The 22,566-nt window shown below is 40.1% G+C and overlaps 2 protein-coding genes across 2 annotated transcripts; both read right to left on the reverse strand.

Annotated features, from left to right (window-relative positions):
* Positions 1-3,313: 3,313 nt before the first annotated feature.
* Positions 3,314-15,247, reverse strand: si:ch211-113g11.6 (uncharacterized protein LOC559008 homolog). The gene is made up of 14 exons (XM_061232390.1): positions 15,015-15,247; positions 11,584-11,723; positions 11,113-11,175; positions 10,266-10,361; positions 9,398-9,497; positions 8,621-8,728; positions 7,318-7,457; positions 6,964-7,142; positions 6,559-6,667; positions 5,980-6,181; positions 5,282-5,397; positions 4,953-5,125; positions 4,518-4,573; positions 3,314-4,314 (listed from the first exon to the last, which is right to left on the reverse strand). Exons 1-14 carry the CDS (start codon positions 15,091-15,093, stop codon positions 3,968-3,970), a joined length of 1,908 nt encoding a protein of 635 aa, XP_061088374.1. The 5' UTR covers positions 15,094-15,247; the 3' UTR covers positions 3,314-3,967.
* Positions 15,248-19,808: 4,561 nt separating this feature from the next.
* Positions 19,809-21,650, reverse strand: lingo4b (leucine rich repeat and Ig domain containing 4b). The gene has a single exon (XM_061232401.1). The coding sequence runs from the start codon at positions 21,648-21,650 to the stop codon at positions 19,809-19,811; it is 1,842 nt and encodes a 613-aa protein (XP_061088385.1).
* Positions 21,651-22,566: the final 916 nt, after the last annotated feature.

The following is a 22,566-nucleotide window of genomic DNA, read 5'->3' on the forward strand; positions in this document are numbered from 1 at the left end:
TACTGTACATTTAACCCTCTACTGGACATGACACGTAATCATAGCCATAAACGATGAGTTATGTAATTCTGGATTGAGCATTCCCTGGTATGCACAGTCATTCTACCGATCAATGCATGCTGCACATTTGGTGAAGGACAAAAAAAGACTGCATCCCAGCAATCAAGCAAAATTCCACAGGAGGGGGAGCGGAGTGAGCAGCGAAGGACAGGGGTCTCTGGGGGCACGACAGTTGCCATGGTGATTGCAGGCAGACAAAAGGAGATTAAGCAACTTACTGTGCCCAGGTAGAGATGGAATCTGCTACAGGGCCATTGTAATTAGTGTCAGCGTGGATTGTTTGCATATGGATATTATTGGAAGGAAATTATTCATTATTTGTTTCTCATTATCAATATCAGCCTAAATACACAAAACAATAAAGCAGCCAAAACTCTTTCCAATGTATACTTTTCTTGTTTATTTCATTTTAAATGTCCAGTAAATGGAATCAGATGGCATAATTAATTTGACTCAGTACATATACACATATTTATACTGTATAGATAGATCTTTTCTTCAAAAAACAAACATACATAAGTATGTGCAATGAAGGCATGTTGCAATATCACAAGCTTTTGGCGCATACTGTTTCAGAGGCAACCCATGCCAGACACGATTCTAGCATTTGAACTCAAGGGAGCAGAAGAAAAGGGAGGGATTGCCACCTCTCTTTTTCTCAAATGCAGCTACCAACAGGCTTCTTAAATGACAGCACAAACATGTAATTGAATGCAAACCATAATAAATCAAGAATACATAAATTGGTTGGCCACACTTGGCCCATGGCACCTCTTGGTTTGAAGGGAAAGCACAATTGGCCATCAGGTATATCATACCATGGTAGCATATCATGGTAAAAATACGTACAGATCTGTTCAAGATCTTGAGGGGTTTACAAAAATATATCCTGGATGAAGAGAAAATGTTTGCGGCCTTATTCAATCGAATTGTGTCCTTACTCCATAAAAATACTGTATGGCTAATATTCTGCACTACTTATTTTAAACAAGCTACGGGGAAAATATGGCCAGGATTTTGGCTCACTGAAGGGAAAGCACACTTTGGCATTTACGTTTAGGCCATCTCTCTAAGAGCAGTCTTCAATCCATTCCTATTCACTAAATATGCCTAAAACCTTTTTACAGAATGTCAGCCTACCTGGTTTATACAATTCTGAAGGAAAACAATATTTGTATTTGGGTGAGAATTCCTAATTGGAAATGGACCTCTATTTTTTAAAATATGGGCACAAATAATGGCAGGGATATTCGTAAAGGATAGCCTGTTATGATTCATATTAAGGTAAATAATTGCAGCTACCTGTATGTGAGTAAATCTGTACTGAACTAAAGTGCACATGGGAAATTATCCCCATCTTAATAGCTGGATCATCAACATTGTCACAAATTGTATCCAGTCAGATTATATGAAACTAGGTTAACTGCAAATTATATTTGACTGAAGGCGATGTTACTGTTAATTTGTTTTTTAATTATCTCAACAGGACCCCTAAAAACAGGTTGTCAATCTTTGTCTTGGAAAAGCATGTAAGGCTTTGCAACTTGCTCTGCAGGTGATTATGCCAGTTGCATGTTGGCAGATCTCTTACAGTATGTTATTTTCACAGCTTTAAAAACACTGGCTCAGTACACAGAATAAAATGGCACAAACAACATTGAGCGTTCTGGACTGTGTGTTGGAAGTGAAGGTGGAACACAAGTGAGCAAGTGCAAATAGCGTGAGGCTGGGAATTGTGTGTGTGTGCGTGTGCGTGTGTATGTGTCAAAAGCATGGCAGCAATTTGGTAAACAAGCACAGAAGGCTAAGTGACTTGAAGCTGCGGGCGGATGACACATCAGCATAGTTTGGGTTTGGCACAATCAACTGGCTGCCTCAGTACAGTGCAGTTAACTTGTGTGAAACCCACACCTGGGAGACAGCAACACAAGGCCTAGACCAGAGAGAAAGACAGTCAGTGTACCTAGTGCCTTTTCTTTCTAAAACAATCCAGCTGCAAGACAGCTGGTCTTTTTGGCACTAGTTGGGTCATACCATCTTCTAAGGTGCCATCAAAAAGACATCCATAGAGCATATAATGTACATAAAGCCTACAGTTAGCATGTTGGAAAGTTTAACTAAGAAACACATGGTTGGGTTACACCAATTCCTATGGATGGCTGGGGTGATTATTTGGTCCATGGATGTGCAATAGATACCAACTGATGGGTCTGTTTCTGATGCTCTATGACACCAGTCTATCAATAACTTAGAACATCTTCTGTTGATTTATATATTCGGCTCAGCATGGTATTCAATGGAGCCAGGAGGATGAACAGATGCTGCCTGCTCAGTAAAAGAGTGGGCTAAAACCTGAAATATCATACATTTAACACAGACCATTGGGGGCTGATACTATAAAAGATGATAACTAGCAAATGGAAGTACTGTTCCATTTTTACCCAGCTATTAAATGTGCCTGCCAGTAGTCTTTCTCTCAAGAGTGTTGCTGCTATTTCCCATGCTCCTCCTAAAAAAATAATCCTGTTGAAACTGATAGAGCCTTTTTTCTCAGCATATAATGGCCATAATTATGAAATCACAATTTCACTATTATCCTGTTAGGTACTGATTTCCCCTCAGTCACATTCAGTGGCCCACTGTTTCCTAGCCCCCTGTCTTCCTATTAGCTTCACTGCAAATATATATATAAAGCATACAGTATGAAGCAATGGTCAATGGGAGCATTTGCGTTGATATAAAATATTTTGCATGTCACTTTTGACTGCGACAACAAAATGCAAATCTGTATGTTATCTACACATATTTGGCTTCAGCTGCCTTTTATCATGTGGGTTATTGGAAATGCCATAATGTATGAATTACTGTACATTTTCATCAAAAAACAAGAAGGCTGCATTGCAGGCACAGGCTTCGTGCTGACATTTTGCAGCTGCAGGGTGAGTTCCTCTCAAATCTCTATCAGTAATCCCTCTCTAAATCATTATGATAGGATTCCTGGCCTGGATCTTGTTCAGGCCTTGAGCAACATGCAAAGCCAAATTTGGCAGACTCTGCAGAGCTCTACTGCGTTTTGTGCTTAGTAGGTATGTAACATACATATTAAGGCTTCTTACTTTTCTCAATGTGTGTAGTTATATAGCTATATGAATTTCAACAGGACTTTTTTTCTCTTGGAGCCACATTCCAGCAGTAAATTTTACACAGAATGGCACAGTTGACTTTAAATCTGTACAAAAAACAACGGAATAAAATAAAATAAAAAAAACAAAGTAGCCTGGCAATTTACTTTACCAAACATAAAAATATTGGCTCATTTGAGTCTGAAAACCTTGGTTCGCAAAGCACTCATTACAATCAGAATCTGATGGCAGCTTTTCAAAACCTTTATCACAGAAGATAGATGTAAGTTCATAGGATGAAAAGCAAAACTTTAAATATACTGTATAGATAATATTGTTAGTATCTGACTTCTGTTGTTTCAACTGTGTTTACACACACACACCCACAAACACACACGCATAATCATACACACACACACACCCACACATGCACACACACTCTCACACACACACACACACACACACACACACACACACACACACACACACACACACCTATCCTATTGCTTCTGTAGTGATGTTATTCTGAGGGTTGATTGCTGTTAAGGCAATTTAGTAAAAATATGTCCTTGTTCAGGAACAACTGACCACACCGTGAAATGTGACAGGACTAATAGTTATAGTTATAGTATAAAAATCTCAGCATGCAACAGGCATGTTTCTTTTGCTGTTTTGTTTCCCAATGCTGTGGCTTAAGTGCTCTGCGAACCGGACGTAGGCATCATGACTCCACTGATGGCACGTATTGTAAAGGGGAAGGAAGGGGGATCTGAGGGACTGATGGCCTACATCAGCCACAGCGTGGCTGCGGCCAGCAGGAGGGAGGGAGCCAGTGTAGAAGCAAAGGAGGCGGGGAGGGGTCCGCCATTGAAGACCAGCCGATAGGAGACCACCTCCTCCTTGTAGCCGTTCTCCAGGGCCATGCAGCGGAAGATGCCTGCCTCCAGGGGCAGGTCTGGACTAGGAGCAAGCACGCAGGAGCCCCCCGAGATGGAGCAGGGGTAACGTTTGATGCAGTTATCCTTCTCCCAGCGGTAGGTGGCGTGATAGGAACGCACAGGACAGGGGAGCATAACTGGCCCGTCTGAGTCCACCAGTACCTCCTTTGGAGATGTGCTGCGAACCTTCAGGGCTGTGGAGGTAGTAAGTAATACTAGTACAGTGCTCATGACAGAATGTGATTCAGTTCCAGAAAAAAGTGAAGGAATGACACTGGATTGAGTGTAGACTAACGCCCTCAAAACATCTGCTGAAGTCCCAACTTGATTGGTTAGATAACCAGTTTTAAGGCGAAATGAAATTAGATAGGCAGAGAGTCTGTTTGGTTTTACTCACCTGTGGCCTCTCCACAAACAGAGGTATTGGACTGATCAAGGCTCTGGACGATTGCACTATAAGAAGAACAAGATTAAATTAACTGGAGCTCCATAAATCTTATCTGTGTATATGCTTGCACAAGGACGATCTCTGATAAATTTGCTTTCTGAATGGAAGTCATTCAGGATAAGAGGAAGCACTGTCTTCTTTAAACAGGATATTGGGATACTGTTACACTAACCAGGGCTAGGAAATACACAAGTAATTAACTGTAATTTTGATTGCACCTTTTTTGTTAGCACACATCATTGAACATACAACAGTTAATTTAATTAAAAAAAAGATAATGCCTGTTTTTTGGATTCTAATGGCTGTCTCTGTCATGTTTTAATTAGGAACACTGATTTGGTCTCGCTGACTTCAGCATAGCATGAGAAGTGGCAGGCTCCATACCCAGTGCTGATGTTGTATCCAGCAGGGATGGGGGTACACTTCTTCTTCGCTGCCTCCCATCCACAGTAGGGGTCACGTGAGAGAATGCACTCCCGGCATGTGTCACCGTATCGGCTGCAGTCGGCTAGTGGGAGACGCTGTACCTCCATGGCTTGGCCCACATAGATATGGCCCTTAGAAAATAAAACATTCTGCTTTTATTTGCAATAGGTGGCTGCATACAGTACTTGTATTTGAAACACAGCGCCGTGGTATGGCAACTGGACTCCATGATAATTTTTCCAAAGCGCTTTGTGTATGGTGAGGGGCCGTGAGTGTTAATGCATTACCCTCTGGGAGTCAATGGCCATGGCAGTGACGGGACTCTCATTGTGGAATAAAGAGTACTGAGAGATGATGAACGCTTCCTCTATGGTGTGAAGGACCTTCAGGACTTTACCCTTTTCTGTGGAAACAGAACGTCAGATGGAGGACTATTTTAGTCCCAGGTTGCATACAGTACAGTACAGCCCAGGAATAGCACCTAGCATTCTGTGCAACCTTGACCTTATTGTAGCTATTATTACATTCACACGTAGCCAATGAGAGAATAGCTGCACTCAGTTACTACAAATGCAGCTACTTGCAAAATGGCAAGTTATATACCATTTTACTTTCTGGAGACCATATCTACACTTAATCTTAAAATTACGTTTGAATACATCAAGCTGTTGCATAAATGATTCTCATTGCATCTTTCAGTCGTACAGTAGAAAGAATGGTAAAAGATCCTCTTATAAACACTTTCCATAATAAGTCCCCCTGATGATCAGCTAATGACATATATTTTCATAAGAATTCACCATTATCTAAGTTTAGAGAAGTTAGATAATGATGAATTCTTGTGAAAATGTTGTTTTGATGTCACAGCTTGATCATGACAAATGCAGTGTACTGTGTTTACCTCACTTTTACACTAGTCTTCCTCACGCCAAGTTATACTACCTGACCGCCACACTGATCCACTGGCTCCAGTTTGCCTGCTCACCTGTTCCCAGGTACAACACACTGTAATGCTCGTCATTGACTGCCAGAACGGTGTCAGCAACTGTCTGGGTAAACTGGTCATCAGTGGGCAGTTCCAAAGGTACTTCTCCAACTGGTGTGATGACATCCTCAATCTCTGGATGGTCCTTTATCACCCCTAGGGTTTTGGCATTGAGTGATGATGTCACATTCTTGAGGACACACTGGGGGACAGGAGGGGAAAAGACAACAAGCGTGAATGACACTCATAGGCAGAGGTGGAAAGTCTGTGGACCCATTAACTCAGCCAGCTGATTTCACTAATTCTACATCCTGGTTGAAACCCTGTGCTAATTAGCAAATCAGGTAATTAAAACTGAATTTTGGAGGACTTTTATTTTGTGAACCTGGATTTGCCACATCTGAAAATAGGATGTTTAAAACACTGGACTTCTTCCTTTTCGTGTTATTTTGCATTAAAATTCTGACCAAATAACTGTTTGTTTGTTCTGTTGCTACTGCAGTTGTGTTGTTCCCCAGGGGTAGTTCTTTCTACCATCAGCAACTGTGTCACAGTCCATTCTGTGCCGGGTGGCCTTACTGTCCCAGGGCGGTGTCCTGTCAGGGGGGTTGTGTAGCCCTTCAGCTTAGAGGTGGAGAAGGCCTGGTCGATGTCTTCAATGGAGTAGGCACACACCACTGTGGTGTCCCTGGGAGAAAGCAGACACAATGTTGAAGTAAACAGCCGCTTTCATTTCTTAAAAACCTTGATAATAAAACATGTCATAATGCGGTATAAACATTAAACATGTCATCACTTCCACTCCAGAATGTAGCATAGCCTCCTTTTAGTATTTCTAAGATTCTATTTAAGCTTCAAATGATAAACAGAATAGATTAGTATATTCATATAGGTTCACCATGGGATAAGTTTCTTAGCACCCAAACACTTATTGCTAACTTCTGGATGCTGCCGATGACTAGAGGGGCAGAGGTGCATGCTCACCAGGCGTTGGAGAACAGCCCGTACATCACACCGGTCCTCCTCTCCTGTGCAGTGAGCACAAAGGCCTGCTGCAGGTTGTTATATTGCTGAGGGGAGGTGCCCACTCCACACATAACCCGTGCCTTCAGGAAGGTGGTCCAGGAGTCTGCTAGCAAGTTCTTAATGCCCCCCTCATCCACCTGGAACAAGTGAAGGGTGTGAGTGTCTTCCGTTTGCAAATGCTCATGGTCAGGCCCCACATGTTAGAATAGTTAGAATCTAACCTAATTCAATCCTTGTATAGATATGATGGTGAATATGTACACTTGTGCCAGCCAGTGACATAATTATATATGCTCATTATATATGCATTACCATGCAGACACGCCCAATGCGGGCCCTATACGGTTGCTCATCGACTCCAGCCGTCTTGTTGATCTCACTGAAGAAGAAGTAGATTTCTTCTTTGTGCTTTTGGGACCCAGGGATCATTGCTGCCCCAGCGAACTGAGGATCTACAGGAAAAAAGGCGCTGCGTCAGGTAAGCTTATCAGTATTTTCACTGATTTCATCAGTCATTGAAAATGAGTCAGATGAGCTAAGCAGTTTCACATGCCACTTCAGAACCTGAAGCCAAAAAGCCATTGTACAGCAGTGGATTGCATACTTCTGAATAAATTAATTCATCCATTCACAAGGTATATACAGTGATTGATTGTTACGTTGAACAAAAGATGTTTTGAGCAAGCTATGTTATTCAATCACTGTACGTGATATCAGTGACAGTGAATTTTATGCAAGGCTCTCCCTAATGTAGTGAGGTAGCTTAGCCACTTTAGATGATTGAAGTTTCTAATTAAGATGAGATAATCAATGATGTTATATTGTTATGGATATGTTGAAACAGCACATCCGGCTTCCAAATGACTCATTAATCATGTCTGGTGTTTTGAAGATTATAAAACAGAATCTCATCCATAGGTTTTCCTCATCCATATATTTACATTTATTTTCTAAATTGGGATTCACTAATCAAATCTGTAAGAAGACACTGTGGAGAACAATCATTGCGGTGACAAAACACATTACTCGAGGTAATGTGATGACAAAATGAATGAGTGACCTATTCCTTTAAGGTATGTTCAATGAAAATGTAACTATTCTGATTCAGATTTACTGGCAGTGGCGATTCCTTTTTTCTATAGATGTATTTCAAGTAACATTTAGAATGTTGCACAGTACCAAGACAAAGATCATAGATTTGTAATGTGTCTAGATCAGAGAGCTGTTCAGCTCTGTGTTCAGCTCTGTGTTCAGCTCTCTGTAATTTCCTCACAGTGCTCTGTCATCTGGGGCCTGTTCCACAAAGTCGGATCACTGAGTTTGGTGGATAACTGCACGAGGAAAACCTGGACCCTGCCCAAATCTGGAACATAGACTGGTTCTGGGTTTTACTTTGTGCAGTTATCCATTTAACTAAATAATCCTGCTCTATGGAACAGTCTCCATGATGCAAGTCACAAATTCTCTTATTTCTTTTGTATTTCTATTTTATTTATATCTCTAATTTTCTCAACATTAGTTCTTTATTTTATTAATATTTACATTTTTTAGCATTTCAAAATTTTTCTTCCTCTTTCATCCTTGCACCCTTCCACCCCCATCCCTTCCCACTCACTATGTAGCCATTTGTTCTCAGTCTTCAGCAGCTTGCGGGAACCGAAGGTCCTGCGGATTGAGCCAGGTTGATGTCCCACAGCTGACAGAGCAGAATACAGACTCCCATCTGGATAGAGCAAAAAGGACAGTTTTGTGGCTCATTCACCTTTCTTTTGCACAGAAAAGCTTGGCTGAGCAGGCATTACTGAAGCAGTAAAGCATTTAGGACTAATTTCATATCTGAATGTGATGGTTTTGTGATGGGATTCAGCTGTCATAGTATGTGTGTCTGTTCCATTATATGGTGTTTCTGCAGAGTGACAGAGTGCTGACTATACAATCTGAAGCACATGTACTGTATTTGGACATCAGGCACAGGTTCATGTCAGTATGAGGATCAGAGCAGTGTTCTGAGATGGGACAATGTTCTGAGATGGGAGTGTTCTGAGATGGGACAATGTTCTGAGATTGGAGTGTTCTGAGATGGGACAATGTTCTGAGATGGGAGTGTTCTGAGATGGGACAATGTTCTGAGATGGGAGTGTTCTGTGATGGGACAATGTTCTGAGATGGGAGTGTTCTGTGATGGGACAATGTTCTGAGATGGGAGTGTTCTGAGATGGGACAATGTTCTGAGATTGGAGTGTTCTGAGATGGGACAATGGTCTGAGATGGGAGTGTTCTGTGATGGGACCATGTTCTGAGATGGGAGTGTTCTGAGATGGGACAATGTTCTGAGATGGGAGTGTTCTGAGATGGGACTGTGCTTTGTTTTGGGGTGTGTTTTAGGGCATACCTGCTGACAGGCTGACGGATCTTTGTGAAGGGAAGGGTGGGGAGATATCAGATGATGAAATATGTCCATTAGTCATATCAGTCAGTACCGTGCCATTCACCTGCACAAAGCAAATGATGAAGCAAAGAAAAACAACTTAGCACTGAAACATTACTGAAACATGACCCTTAATGAGTAATATTATAATATTTCCTTTCCTGCAGAGGTTGAGGAATGCAAGTGTTCCCCCACCCATCATGACCACCTTCTACAGAGGCACCATTAAGAGTGTGCTGACCAGCTGTGTTTCTGTCAGACACGGAAACTGCAGTGTCTCCAACCGAAAAACACTACACCCTATACACAGCACAGCTGGGAAGATCATTGGCATCACACTCCCCGACCTCCTGGACATCTATGAGGCACGGCATGTCCGTAAAGCCTCCAGCATTGTAGGCAACACCTCCCACTCCTCCCACAATCTTTCCACCCTCCATCTGGGAAAAGGTACTGGAGCATCCGTGCCAGCTCCCCCAGACTGCGCAACAGTTTCTTCCACCAGGCTGTCAGGAATCTGAACTCCATTTGCCCCCTCCCAATAACAGTCCATAACGTGTATTTTTTAAAATGTGTATGTTTTGCATTTACTGTGTAACTTTGCAATTTTGTATATACAGCACTGGTAACTTTTAGAATATTAGTAACGGCAGTTGTAGTAGTAGTAGTGGCAGTACATGTCCTTTCTGTTGCACCATGGTTCCAGAGAAATGTTATTCCTCTTCCATGTATGTCAATGACAATAAAGTTAACTTGATTTGACTTCAATATATACATTGAAGATATTTAGAGCAAAACATCAAAGCATTTAAAGTTAATATAAACAGCTTACCAATTGCCAGCATTTTGGGGTGCCTGCATTTGTACCACACACCAGTAAGGTGTCACTGACTTTCTGAATGACAGTGATGAAATTGTCACACTCCATCTAGAGGGGAAAACAAATACACAGTAGATATCTGTCAGTTAAGCAAAGAATATAACACTGTCATAATGCACTATTCAATATAGCTGACAAATACTATATAGCTGACTCATTCGAGTGATGTAACATAAGATACATTTTGCCTTTGAATAAAGCAATCTGTAATTATATCTACAAATTGTGCAGCATTGTGGAATCAAGTAACATATCTAAAAGTATAACTATATTTATATAAGAATCACAAAGGTTTTATCTGAGGATCCATCTGAAGATGTCTGACATTCCAGTTATCATTTACATGACATTAATAGATTTTGGCAGACTTTCTTAAACAGAACTTTCAATGCTAACACAAGTGTACAGATTGGGGATCAAAGTGCAGTAATTCTGTAGGCAGGGAAAGCATTGTCAGAAGACAGGATGTAACTAGAAGAACTGCAAACTTAATTCACAACTTGTCAACCTTGTCAATGTCATTAAAAACACTGAAGGACTTGGCAGACACCCTAACCTAGAGATTGAAATCACTGACTTTCATTCTGTTCATGTATTTTATTTAACAAACTTAACTTCTGTGACCAGAGGCCTGTTCCACAAAGCAGGGTTACTGAGTTACCCAGATAACTGCACAAAGTAAAACCTGGAAGATCTGGAAGATTTACTCAGAGTAGTTATCTGGCTAACTCAGTAATCATGCTGTGTGGAACAAGTTGAATTCCTTAACGCCTGCACTATATTTTGGAGTTGTACCCACCTTTGGTATTACAGATTTGGAAATGCATGCCTCCTTTGCATTTTCTTCTGTTGGGACTGCAATCTGGAATAAAATAGAAAATGTTTAACCTCTCCATTAAATTATCTGTGTTATTCAGCAGGCAAGGCATAAGGTATCTATTGGACGAAAAGCAAATATATTCACAAAAATTTCACAGATATTTCAGAAAGAAAACAATGAGGGTTTAGACAAAGGTGCATCAAATCACACAAAAACATCTGCGGGATGAAATTAAATGAGGTGCAGACAGCAGGTCAGTCAAAGCATTATTTCTACTCCAGCCATGTCAGAGTCAGGAACACTTTTTAATTAAAAAAACCAATTAATTTAGAAGGTTAAGTGTATCTATAAATATTAATACCCCCGCACACTGAAACCATGGCATTGACAAGGTCAGCTGTAGGGCGGCAGGATCATGTGCTGACACTGGGCTGCTCCATCTCTGCCTACCTGAGTGTCACTGACACCTTTATCAGTGAATGTCAGCATGTAGACTGCTGCCTGCCCCCCCACATAGAGCACATCTCCTCCCTCTTGGTGGAACAGGGTCATGTAGTATTCTGGCTTGGTGAAGTGAAACCGAGCTGCTGCTGCAAGACAGTTTAAAGAGCGTTATTGCCTGTTATTTCATTTTTTATTCAATTGTCAAACAATTTGAGAGTCTTAAACTAGGAATGTACTTAATATTTTGTTGAGTCAGGGCTGATGAAATTAGCATCCACTACATTTTTTCAGCATGACTATTATAACCATGAGCAATAATTTGTTGTCAGGTAAAGAACATCAATCTGAGGAAAAATAATATCACCTATTATTTTGAAATATCCCCTGACATTTGCATAAAGTTGCTGGGATAGGCTCCAGCCCCCCCTGCGACCCTGTTCAGGATAAGCGGGTTAAGATAATGGATGGCATTTACATAAAGCTGCCTGTTTATCAATTTTCACTCTTTGCCAAGGTTTCTGAAGACACATTACATAACAAAGGCTCAATGTGCTCTTCTGCTGTCCATGTTTTGCCTCAATACTCACATATTTTTGCCATTGCATGTTTCTTCTTCCAAATGTCTCTCACTGTTTATTTGTGCTTATGTGCAATTTCACAACAAACTGTCAGGCAGATCATATGCTGGAATATTATAGAGATGAGTAGTTATCTTCAATTGGCTGCGGTAGTCCTTTTGTATACTTTGTGAAATGTAACATTCAAGGCTAGTCTTGCGAAAATGCCTCTGATTTTCAAAGAAATTAAACCAAAACTCACCATATTGGAAGCACCTGAAACAGCAGATCTAGATTTAAAGCTTATGAACAATCTCAAGGTGCATATTATGAACTGATTTATTACCCCAGCACACTCTTAGCTGACTCCTGAGAAAGAATCAATGGTGTTTGAGGTATATATATTTAAATTAACACTAGCACAAAGAGTGCTAACATTGTAACCTAAACTGACAATATGTCTGGCGACTTTCACTCAAATAAACAGAAAAAAAACTAGTTAATTTAAGTGGAGTCTACACTATTTCTCCCTTGCATGTGACGTTTGTACCCTAAGTGTTGTCACAACATTTCCAAACGAATCAGAAAAATCGTACAGATTGTAATCATCAGTTTGCAATTGCAAATTTCATCGATGCTGCATCTGAAGATGAATAACAAATTATGATCGGTAACTAATGTGCTGCACAATGACAATTTAAGACAATGGCTATGCATGCGCTTGTGTGATATTTTTCTGGATTGCTGCAGAAGGCAAAATGGATTAAAATGCTGCTTTCCAAAATCATACGCAGTTGGTTGCCATGGCAAAGGCACTACCGTGTCCACAGCACTTCGTGGCGCGCTCTGGCTTTTTGATATGCAGCAGACATGATTCTAAAACAGACGCATGCTGACCTGAGGCCGCTCACTCTGGGTAGATTCACAATGCTCAGAGAAGTGGGTATCAGTAACGCTGTAGGCTAATGGCTCTGCATTTCCGACCTACTATGTACTGTACGTAAATTGCTCCTTAGACGGAAACCGAACACCCCCTCTGAGTTTCAATTATGAGGCAATACTGCATTTACCATTTACACTTACAAAATATATCATTAATAATAATAATAATAATAATAATAATAATAATAATAATAATAATAATACGAAGAAGAAGAAGAAGAAGAAGAAGAAGAAGAAGAATAGAACTAGTCTGATAGTAGGCCTTTGGTAGTAGAATAGCCTAGTACAGCCACAATAGGCTAATGTGATCGTATTAATCTCAGCGATGGGTTTATTGACATTTTAAAGAATTTACAGTCAACATCGAGTACTGAGGATGAACGCAATTCGAAATATGTTTAATTAATTCAACGTCCGCATGTCTACATTTGAAAAATGACTCTTCCTATTGATTGTGAATTCATTGCGAGAAATTGCAAGGTATAGAGATGTGCTTTGAATTGTTAATTGCGCTTCTGCTGGAAGAGTGGAATTTTCCACAGTCCTGTCTCGATGTACTATCGAGGTCGTTGATGCTGGTGCTCCATCCTCAGCGCGCCTTGCTACCGCAGCACCATCAGCCACAGCAGCGCCAGCACCTGCATTGCAGTTATGCAGCGCGAGCTACGTAGCTCAAGTAGGCTACGTATTTCAATAAAACTGTTTTCCAATCAATTTGTTTGATTGGTTTGGCCTACGTACACAATTGATTCCCGTCAGTCGAATACTTAAAACGATGTTGGGATTTTCATAATGGGATATGTGTTAGGCTCTGTTTTATAGCTATCATTTCGGACGGACTGATTTGATTATCTGCGATAGCTACGTGTATTGGGCTACAGATGGTGAATACCAATATACAGACCAAAACTAGACGCTGAGGTTTTTTATTGGCTTAAGAATTAATCTGATCTGTTTCCATGACTACTGCACTAGCTGCAGCAGAAATTACTGTGAAAGCAGTTAGCTTACTTCATGCCACTCCATTACATATGGTAAATAATAGACATAAAAGCTACATAGGCTGAGTGTGGGAGAATAGACAACTACATCACATCATATGCGCAATTGAACATTTAATTCGCACGTGATATAGAATGATGAATATAACGAATTGTTTTCTCGGAGAAAAAATGTATCCACATGTACCTATCCACTAAATTTAAAGATTCAAATTTGATTTTAAACCTACGATTATTAGTCTGGCTTGTTTAAGTTAATTTCCGCAGTCCATTTAGTCTACCCAGAAGTGTAAACTCGCCGATGCATTTAATTGGGGTGCCTCAGAAATTTGGCACTTCGTCAAAATCACTTAATTTAGGGTAGCTAGTGGATCCCAGTGAAACGGGAAGATATTTTTTTCACACTAGTAGGCTACCTACAGTTGACATTCCCCACAGTTAAATGATATTAATAGCAACAGACACCCTTGGCGATTTAGGGAATTGTGGGATTCGTGGATTTTAAAAAAACAAACAAGAATAAACATCGATTTGTCAAATGATTTGTCTTCGTAAGAAATATTAATAAACACAACGTATAATCATTTTTGCAGTTCGAGTCAAAATCCATGATGTAGCCTACGACGCCCTACATAATAGCCAAGCAACCAATTACGAATACCGCAGCTCGACGAGATGCGTCGATTGCAACACACCGGACTATAGCCGAGAGCTCAAGTGGATGCATCGTTCATGAATCATTTTACAATTTCATTAATTTAGTGTGGAACATCACTCCTGATAGGCTATCAGTCAACAGACGTCAACCAAGAAATCAGACCTAAATGTTCTTCTGGTAAGCTGTTCCTTCAAGATAAGAATTGTTTAGCATTGGCTATCTACTACTAAAAGAATAACAAGTTAGGATAAAACACAGTAGGCTATCTGAAACACTTACCTTGAACAGTGAATTTTAGCCTCGGTGACTTCCCAGCAAAGACCAATGAGAAAAGCGAAGCTAACACGATATAATTCATATTTTTTCTAGAGATATCCAATTTTATTATGTTGTGAATGTATAGAACGGTCCCCTCAAGAGGCGATATTCCGTTCAAAAGGCGTTCGAAGTGGTTCTGGAGGCAGATGTAACTGAATTGTGATGTGCTACTGGGTCTCTTGCCGTCACCATTCAGTCGCTTATCTGGTCTGTTCCAAGCAGAGCGAAATCCGAGGAAATGGTTGGGGGGGGGGGGGGGGGGGGGGGATAGGAGGCTCCACCTCAATAAATAAATAAATAAATAAATACATAAATGGGGTGGAGGGCCTGGCCCTGGCGGAACAAGTCCAACAAGTGGAAATAGCCTGCTTGAAATGACCAGGTAGCCCACATAATTGAGTTTAATCTGGCAAATATTGTAGCTACGTCTTTATAATAAAGCAAACACCCAAGACAATCGTTACAGCTGTGAAGGACACTGCTCCTGCCTTCCTGACTAGTCGATTTCATTATTTCCGTTTCATGTCTCTCGTTTGATGACTGAATCACAACAGAAGAGAGCGCGTTGTCATTTACTAACATATTTATTTTTAAATTATGTAATGGATATTATTGATCAGCTATGGTCAGGCAGTTTCAGATCAATTTATGCTTGCTTGTTTGTTTCTAGTGCAGCGACTTCGTCAACACATTTTAATTTGCATTTGAAATTAATAGTTATTATTGCAGTAATGTCACTGAAGTCGGTTTCAGATAAAGCTAATGAGTAGTCGACTATCTCCCTCAATATTTCTGTTTGCATTCAAGTGCAAGCTACAGCAGCCAAATTAATCATTGCAGCGATTCAGTGAAATCACAGCAATTTATTGAGAAAATATGTCACTGTTTTCTTGTAATCCACCTTGGATGGGTAAAGTAAGTCTTAGATATCATCTAACTAAGCATGTTTTGAGAAGTTGACATAATTAATGTTTTGATCTTGAACAGAATGAGAAAATTTTAAAAGTGTGCTGCCTTGGTCATTGATATTGTACATCACCGGTTGCAGCACTTATCAAATGATGGACATCAATCGGCTTTAAAACAGAGAGCTCTGTTGGTTGGAAATAACCACACTCAAAAACACTTTTATATGGTAAAACCTTGTAGTCCAGCTGGCTCATTGTCTTCTAAAATTTGTAAAAAGCTGGTGCTCCAAATGCCAATTAATCAGATGTTCATTAAAACTGTACAGCTTTTTACAGTTTTCAAACTACAAAGTAAGCTTGTTAAATTAGCCAAAGGAAGGTTATACATTTTTTTATAAACCTATATGAAGCAACTCAAGTTTAATATAATATTGTAAATTGATTAGGGATGTCAGCACAGTTACTGAATGCCATTTCACGCTGTAAAATGAATATCTATTTAATTAAGGAACATTCTAAACATATTGCCATTAATGTGAATTTCACAAGTACATTTTGTGTCTTAATGCAGAAGATCCTAAAGAAAGACTACATAAACAATTTCTGGTTATTGCAATAACATTTGAAGAAATGACCTGAATTCTAATAATAAAGTTTAAACCATGGAAACTGATCATTGACATGTTAAAAAAAAAAAATGTAGTCCATGAAACGGAAATTGGATGCCAATTCAGTTTATCATCCACTTTTTATTTATTTTTCCTTTTAATGGTAAGGTGAAAACGTCATAGTCATCACTTAATTTAGCCTGGGTGTATAGTTCTCAGGGGGGCTGTTAACTCTACTCAATCACTATCTGTCTATAAACAGTTGGGCACTCACAACAATGATGAATCGGCAATGCATTTCTGCCATATGTGCAGTTTGTGGGTTTTAATTTACTTTTCAAGGCTACAAGTAGGCCACTGTAATTTACAGTTGACAGGAAACAATTGAACAGATTGTTCTCTTAAAATATGCAAAAATAAGATATAGAAAGATATATAAGCTTCTGTTATTTCCTTTTCACACAAATAGAAGCAATGGCCAACATTTAATCTCATCTTTTGGCTATAGAATAGTGATGATGATGATTATTTATATTATCGTAATAAAAACAACATTATTACTCTTCTTCTTCTTCTTCTTCTTCTTCTTTTTCTTTTTCTTTTTCTTTTTCTTTTTCTTTTTCTTCTTCTTCTTCTTCTTATTATTATTATTATCTTATGAGCAGTAGTAGTAGTAGTAGTGTTTGTAGAAGGGTATTTGCGTTCTTCATGATGTGATTATTGCTTTAAGAACTCTTGTTGGGTGTTGTATCATCTTCAATTGTGTAAAACATTTTTACAGAAGGAAATTGTTGAAGCTAAAGCAGTAGAATTGTTCCTATACATAAAAATATCTTGAAAGCTCCTAAACATGTTGCACACCAGAAAGAATCCAGAGTAATGGGGTAGTTAGTCCAAGCATTTCCTTCCAACCTCTAGTATATAGTGCCACCTTGTGATCACAACTGTGAATAACAATGGGATGATCTCTCGTTAAATATGTTGCCATACTGTATGTTAAAATATTGAACTGAAAATGGAAACAGAGATGTTCCATTACAGGGTTCTAATATGCAATATGTCAATCAATTGGAGTAGTTAAGTGAAGTCAATCCTTGTCTTATATATACATAGCATTGTCTATTTCAATTACTGCCCTTCAAACTCAACATTCAACATAATTAAACATAAATACTGGGCTGCACTGAAAACATATTTTTTCAGTGAAGGTCCATGATGTAATGAAAATAGATATTCTATTGATTACAATAATTATTTGTACATATCTATAATTACATAGTTTCATTATTCATATATTGTATCATATCATATAACAAAAATGGATGTATATAGTATTGACCCACCAAAGCAACAATTTCCTTCATATTCAATAAGTATGCAAATGTTATCATTTCGGCGTACATTATTTTCTCAGGATTCATAAAGTTGTAGTGAATGTGCTCTTTATTTCTAGAAGCATTTGAGAAGTTAGTTAACATGCAGCATGAAGCCTGTTTTAACAGTATGGCTTAAGTAAACCTAACGTAAAAAGATTCCCATTGCACCCTTTTTATAATACATTTCATGAATGCAAATACATTGCAATTGACAGAATATACATTATAGGAACTTAACAAAAGGGAAAATATGAGTCTTTCAAAAGGGAAATTTAATAAATGTGCATATAGATTCAAAATAAATATGGTGATACCATATTCTAGCAATTACGCAAATTTCCTTTAGAAAATTACTTTAGATATACATATGGTGCAACTATCTGGAAAATGTGTTAATGTAGCATTCTCTCATTAGTTTTTACTGCGCCAAATTCAAAGCAACTGTCGTCTTTTTAAACTAGACCAGTTATTGAAACAAATACTCCAACCTGCTTAAGAGCCGTTGATATGCACAATGTTGTCTGATATTGAGACATTTACAAGGTACCAGTGGAGGCATCACATATCTGAATGGGCTTAATGAGTAGGTTCTCCATGAGCATTCAAAGTAGTGCCATTAAATGTGCAGTTAAAACTGAACAGCACACTGAATGTGTTGTTCAGATGCACGCACCAAGAACTGGGCCAAGTGCTACTGAGTAATTTATATTGATGATAAGAATGAGCACTGAACTGCCAGAAGACCGCGAACCCCAAACAGATGATGCTCACTGTTTTTGCAAGAGCACTTATTCAATCATAATATCCTGATATATACATCATTCTATTCATGCAAATTGTCTTCATTTTTCATGACTTGCAAAATGACTTGATGATTTCCAATATACTAATGAACAGGTTCATGGGAAATAAAAAATCCGTCCAGTCCCTTGCTCAAGCTGAGCTATACATTATATTAGGCCTACTGCAAGTCTGCATTTTTCTTCAAACTTTAACTGAACATAACATACAACCCACATGACTCATTCTTATCAACAGAATACCTGTGTATATTGCACCCTCATCTAAATTCATATTTAAGCATCTGTTTTAATGATACGATGACTAGGGCCCTACTACCTACCGATAATATTGAAGCTATATATGCAGATTGTAATTTGCCGTAAACACACTGCTTATAACCATGCATATTTGTGTTTCACACACAATTTCTTGAAGTTATTTCTTGAATTAATAAATACATTAATTAGTTGTAAAAGTAAAAGGTTCTGTATTAAACATCTTATTTTTCCTTTAATCAGAATACACACTGGATTTCAAAATGGATTGACCTTTACAAAAAGATACATAATATGTATATATTGATAACGTAATGTAAATACATATTGTTCTAAATGCACTGTATAAGTGGAGGAAATCATGAAAATCAGATGAAAGTACTTACTTACTTAACCTATCCAGAATACTTTACAAAAAAGCTAAATTATTCACATACTATACACATATTATTCACTTGTTAAGCATAGCCCCTTTTGTCAATCTAGCTGTATATCAAATTTCCACAGCATCTGTCTCATTTTATTTAAAATGTAAATACAATCTCATTGTATCTCCATAACTGCTAGCTCAGTTTTTTAGTTCTTCTATGTTAAAATTCTATGATCTTATGTCATATAATCAAGCATGTTGCTTATGTCTCATTACCGAATGCTTCTCATCCATGTCTGAGAAACCCAAGCCATTTCTACAACACTGTTCCTCATTAACATCAGTGGTAGCTATTGTGTCTAGCCCTGACAATTTCAGATCACAGCACCTTGCATCTTCACTTCCTGTGTTGAGAAAGGGCCACTTTGGGGCCATTTAGATCAGCTTCATGGTGAACCTGCCGGAGTCATTACCATTCCCACCACCACCCTTTGAGGCACGGGGGACAAAATTGATGGTGGCAGTGTGCTTGATCTGTCCTTGGCTCTGACTCCAGAGGAACATGAAAACAAAGCAGATGATTACTGAACTGAGGAAGGACAAGAAGCCCATGGTCATGGCAATTATCAGGGTCTTGGCATCAAATGGGAAGGGGTCAGTAGCCTGGGCAGAAGAGTTGGTGGCAGTGGGAGTGGAAGGTATTGTCCATACCACTTCTGAGAAGTAGGGGGCAGTGCGGTTCCGGAAGTGGGGCAGGGCTGACACTTGCAAGCTGACAGAAAAACTATCATTCCCAGCAATGTTATTTGCTGTGCATAGATAAGATCCACTGTCCTGTACTTGAGCATACCGTACCTCCAACGTCCCATTGGTTAAAACTCTGATCCTGCCAGTCAGAGTTTTTACCAAAGGCACAGCATGCTGGGAGGTCGTCCAGATGATGGAGGGTGAGGGGTCCCCATCTGCCATACAGTGGAAGAGTGCTCTGCTGCCCTCTTCCACCTTAACCTGCTGGGATTTGCGGTCCAGGATGCGGGCTTGTCGACAGGTGAATAGGCCTGGCAACTCAACCTCTGTGAAGTCCCAGAACCCACGACCCCGCACAAAATCTGGGGCTGCGCAATAGGGCTGGTGCCCATTGAAGTCCAGCCACGAACGACGTTGTACCACCCAAAGCAAACGGCAGTCGCAGGAGAGAGGATTGCCATCGAGACGCAGGGTCTCCAGTTTCCCCACAGACTGAAGGGCTCCCTCCTCCAGTGTGGACAACTGGTTTGAGGAAACATTCAGCAAGCTCAAATAGGCAAGTCCCTTGAAGGCCTCCGGCTCGATTGTGACCAGGCGGCCGCCTGCCAGGTGAAACTCCTGGAGACGAATCAGGTCTGCAAGCTGGTTCCCATGCACCACAGTGATAGGGTTGTAGGAAAGGTCCAAATAGAGGAGGAAGACTAGGTGGTGAATAGAGGCATAGGGAACAGTGTTGAGGTTGCATTTGTTTATAGTTAGGGAGGTGAGGTTGAGTCCAATGAGACTTTTGCTGCTCATAGTGTCCAGAGAAGACAACTGTGAGATTCTTAGTTGGCGCAGGCGGTTCAGTCGGCAGAAGGAGTTGCTTGGCAGAATGCTAATGCTTAGCCGACGCAGGTGCATCCTTGTGAGGTTCTGAAGCTGAGACAGGGCCTCTGTGGGAATGGAGGTCAGGTTGCAGCTGTCCAGGTTGAGTTCCTGCAGGTTCTGAAGGCCCATAAATGCTCGGTGTGAAATGAAAACTAGGTCATTTTCCCCAGCCTCAAGCTGCTGCAGACTGACCAGCTCACGGAAGGTGTAGTCCAGGAAGACAAGGATCTCATTTTTGCTGATGTCCAAGGTACGTAGACTTGGCATTCCTGAGAATACACCCACGGGAATGATCTTCAAACGGTTGCACTTGATCCGGAGGATTTGAAGGTTTTGCAGACCCTGGAATGCCTCAACCTCAATCATGGAAATGATGTTGTTGCTCAGGTCCAGCTCCCGTAGCAGTGTCAGGCCTGAGAACTGCCTACGGCTCAGTGTCTTCAGACGGTTGTAAGCTAAATCCAGGCGCTGGGAATCACTTGAGAGGCTCTCAGGCACGGCACTCAGCTGCCTCCTGGAGCAGTTCACCTCCATGGTCTCCAGGTGGCACTCACACTGCTGCGGGCAAGGCTTTGAGAGCTTGGGTGCTGTCGATGCCCCAGCCACACACAGAAACAGGATGCCCCATGCCCCCCACTGGACAACAGCCTCCAGAAACATGTCGCCTCCTGCATGCAGAGTGGGGCAACAACAGACCACAAGCAGTCATTACATTATTGTTGTGGACAAATAGCTGAAAAGTCAACAACATATTACCTGAAATAAATCAGCTAGAGACATGGGATAGCAGAGCCACTTTATTCGGCAGACCTGTACATCGATAATACAAATATCTAATCAGCCAGTCATGTGGCAGCAACTAAATACATAAAAGCATGCAGACATGGTCAAGAGGTTCAAAAGTTAGAGCAGGGATGATGATTAGCTCTGTATTACTTGGGCTGAGTGTTTAGATGCATAAAAGCAGGCAGACATTGTCAAAAGCTTCAGTTGTTGTTCAGACCAAACATCAGAGCGGAAAATACATGTGATCTTATTGACTTTAACCTTGGAATGATAGAGAGTTGGAACTGAGTATCTCAGACACAGCTGATCTCCCGGGATTTTCATGCAAAACAATCTCTAGAATTTACAGAGAATGGTGCAGAAAACAAAAAATATACAGTGAGCAGCAGTTCTATAGTCAAAAATGCAAGAGGAGAATGGACAGACTGGCTCAAGCTGACAGGAAGGCAACAGTAACTCAAATTATCACACGATACAACAGTGGTATTCAGAGGGGAATCTCTGAACATGCAACACACTGAAACTTGAAGTGGAGGGGCTACAGCAGCAGAAATCCCAAAAAGAATCCAATGAATCCCAAATAAATAAAGTGGTCACTGAGAATTTTCAACATGACTCACCAATTTACTATGGGACGATACGTTCTCATAACCAGATTAATTCAAGTGGAGAAATGGAGTTCAGTCTTCTCTGGGTCCATCCTTTCACTGAAACAGTATTCTTGCAAGAAACCTGTCAAATCATCCCAATGAAAGATTACTCTCTGCAAGCTGGATACTTATCAGCAAAA

This window comes from Conger conger, chromosome 1 (assembly GCF_963514075.1).
Source record: "Conger conger chromosome 1, fConCon1.1, whole genome shotgun sequence".
Lineage (NCBI taxonomy): Eukaryota > Metazoa > Chordata > Actinopteri > Anguilliformes > Congridae > Conger > Conger conger.

What these genes read in the sequence shown, in the direction of transcription:
- si:ch211-113g11.6 (XM_061232390.1), bottom strand. Translation starts at nt 15,093, where the DNA reads ATGAATTATATCGTGTTAGCTTCGCTTTTCTCATTGGTCTTTGCTGGG. An exon ending in CCCCAAAATGCTGGCAATTG is followed by an intron (nt 9,498 to 10,265) that starts GTAAGCTGTTTA and finishes TGCTTTGTGCAG; the next exon opens with GTGAATGGCACGGTACTGAC. An exon ending in TGAGAACAAATGGCTACATA is followed by an intron (nt 7,458 to 8,620) that starts GTGAGTGGGAAG and finishes TTTTTCCTGTAG; the next exon opens with ATCCTCAGTTCGCTGGGGCA.
- lingo4b (XM_061232401.1), bottom strand. Translation starts at nt 21,650, where the DNA reads ATGTTTCTGGAGGCTGTTGTCCAGTGGGGGGCATGGGGCATCCTGTTT.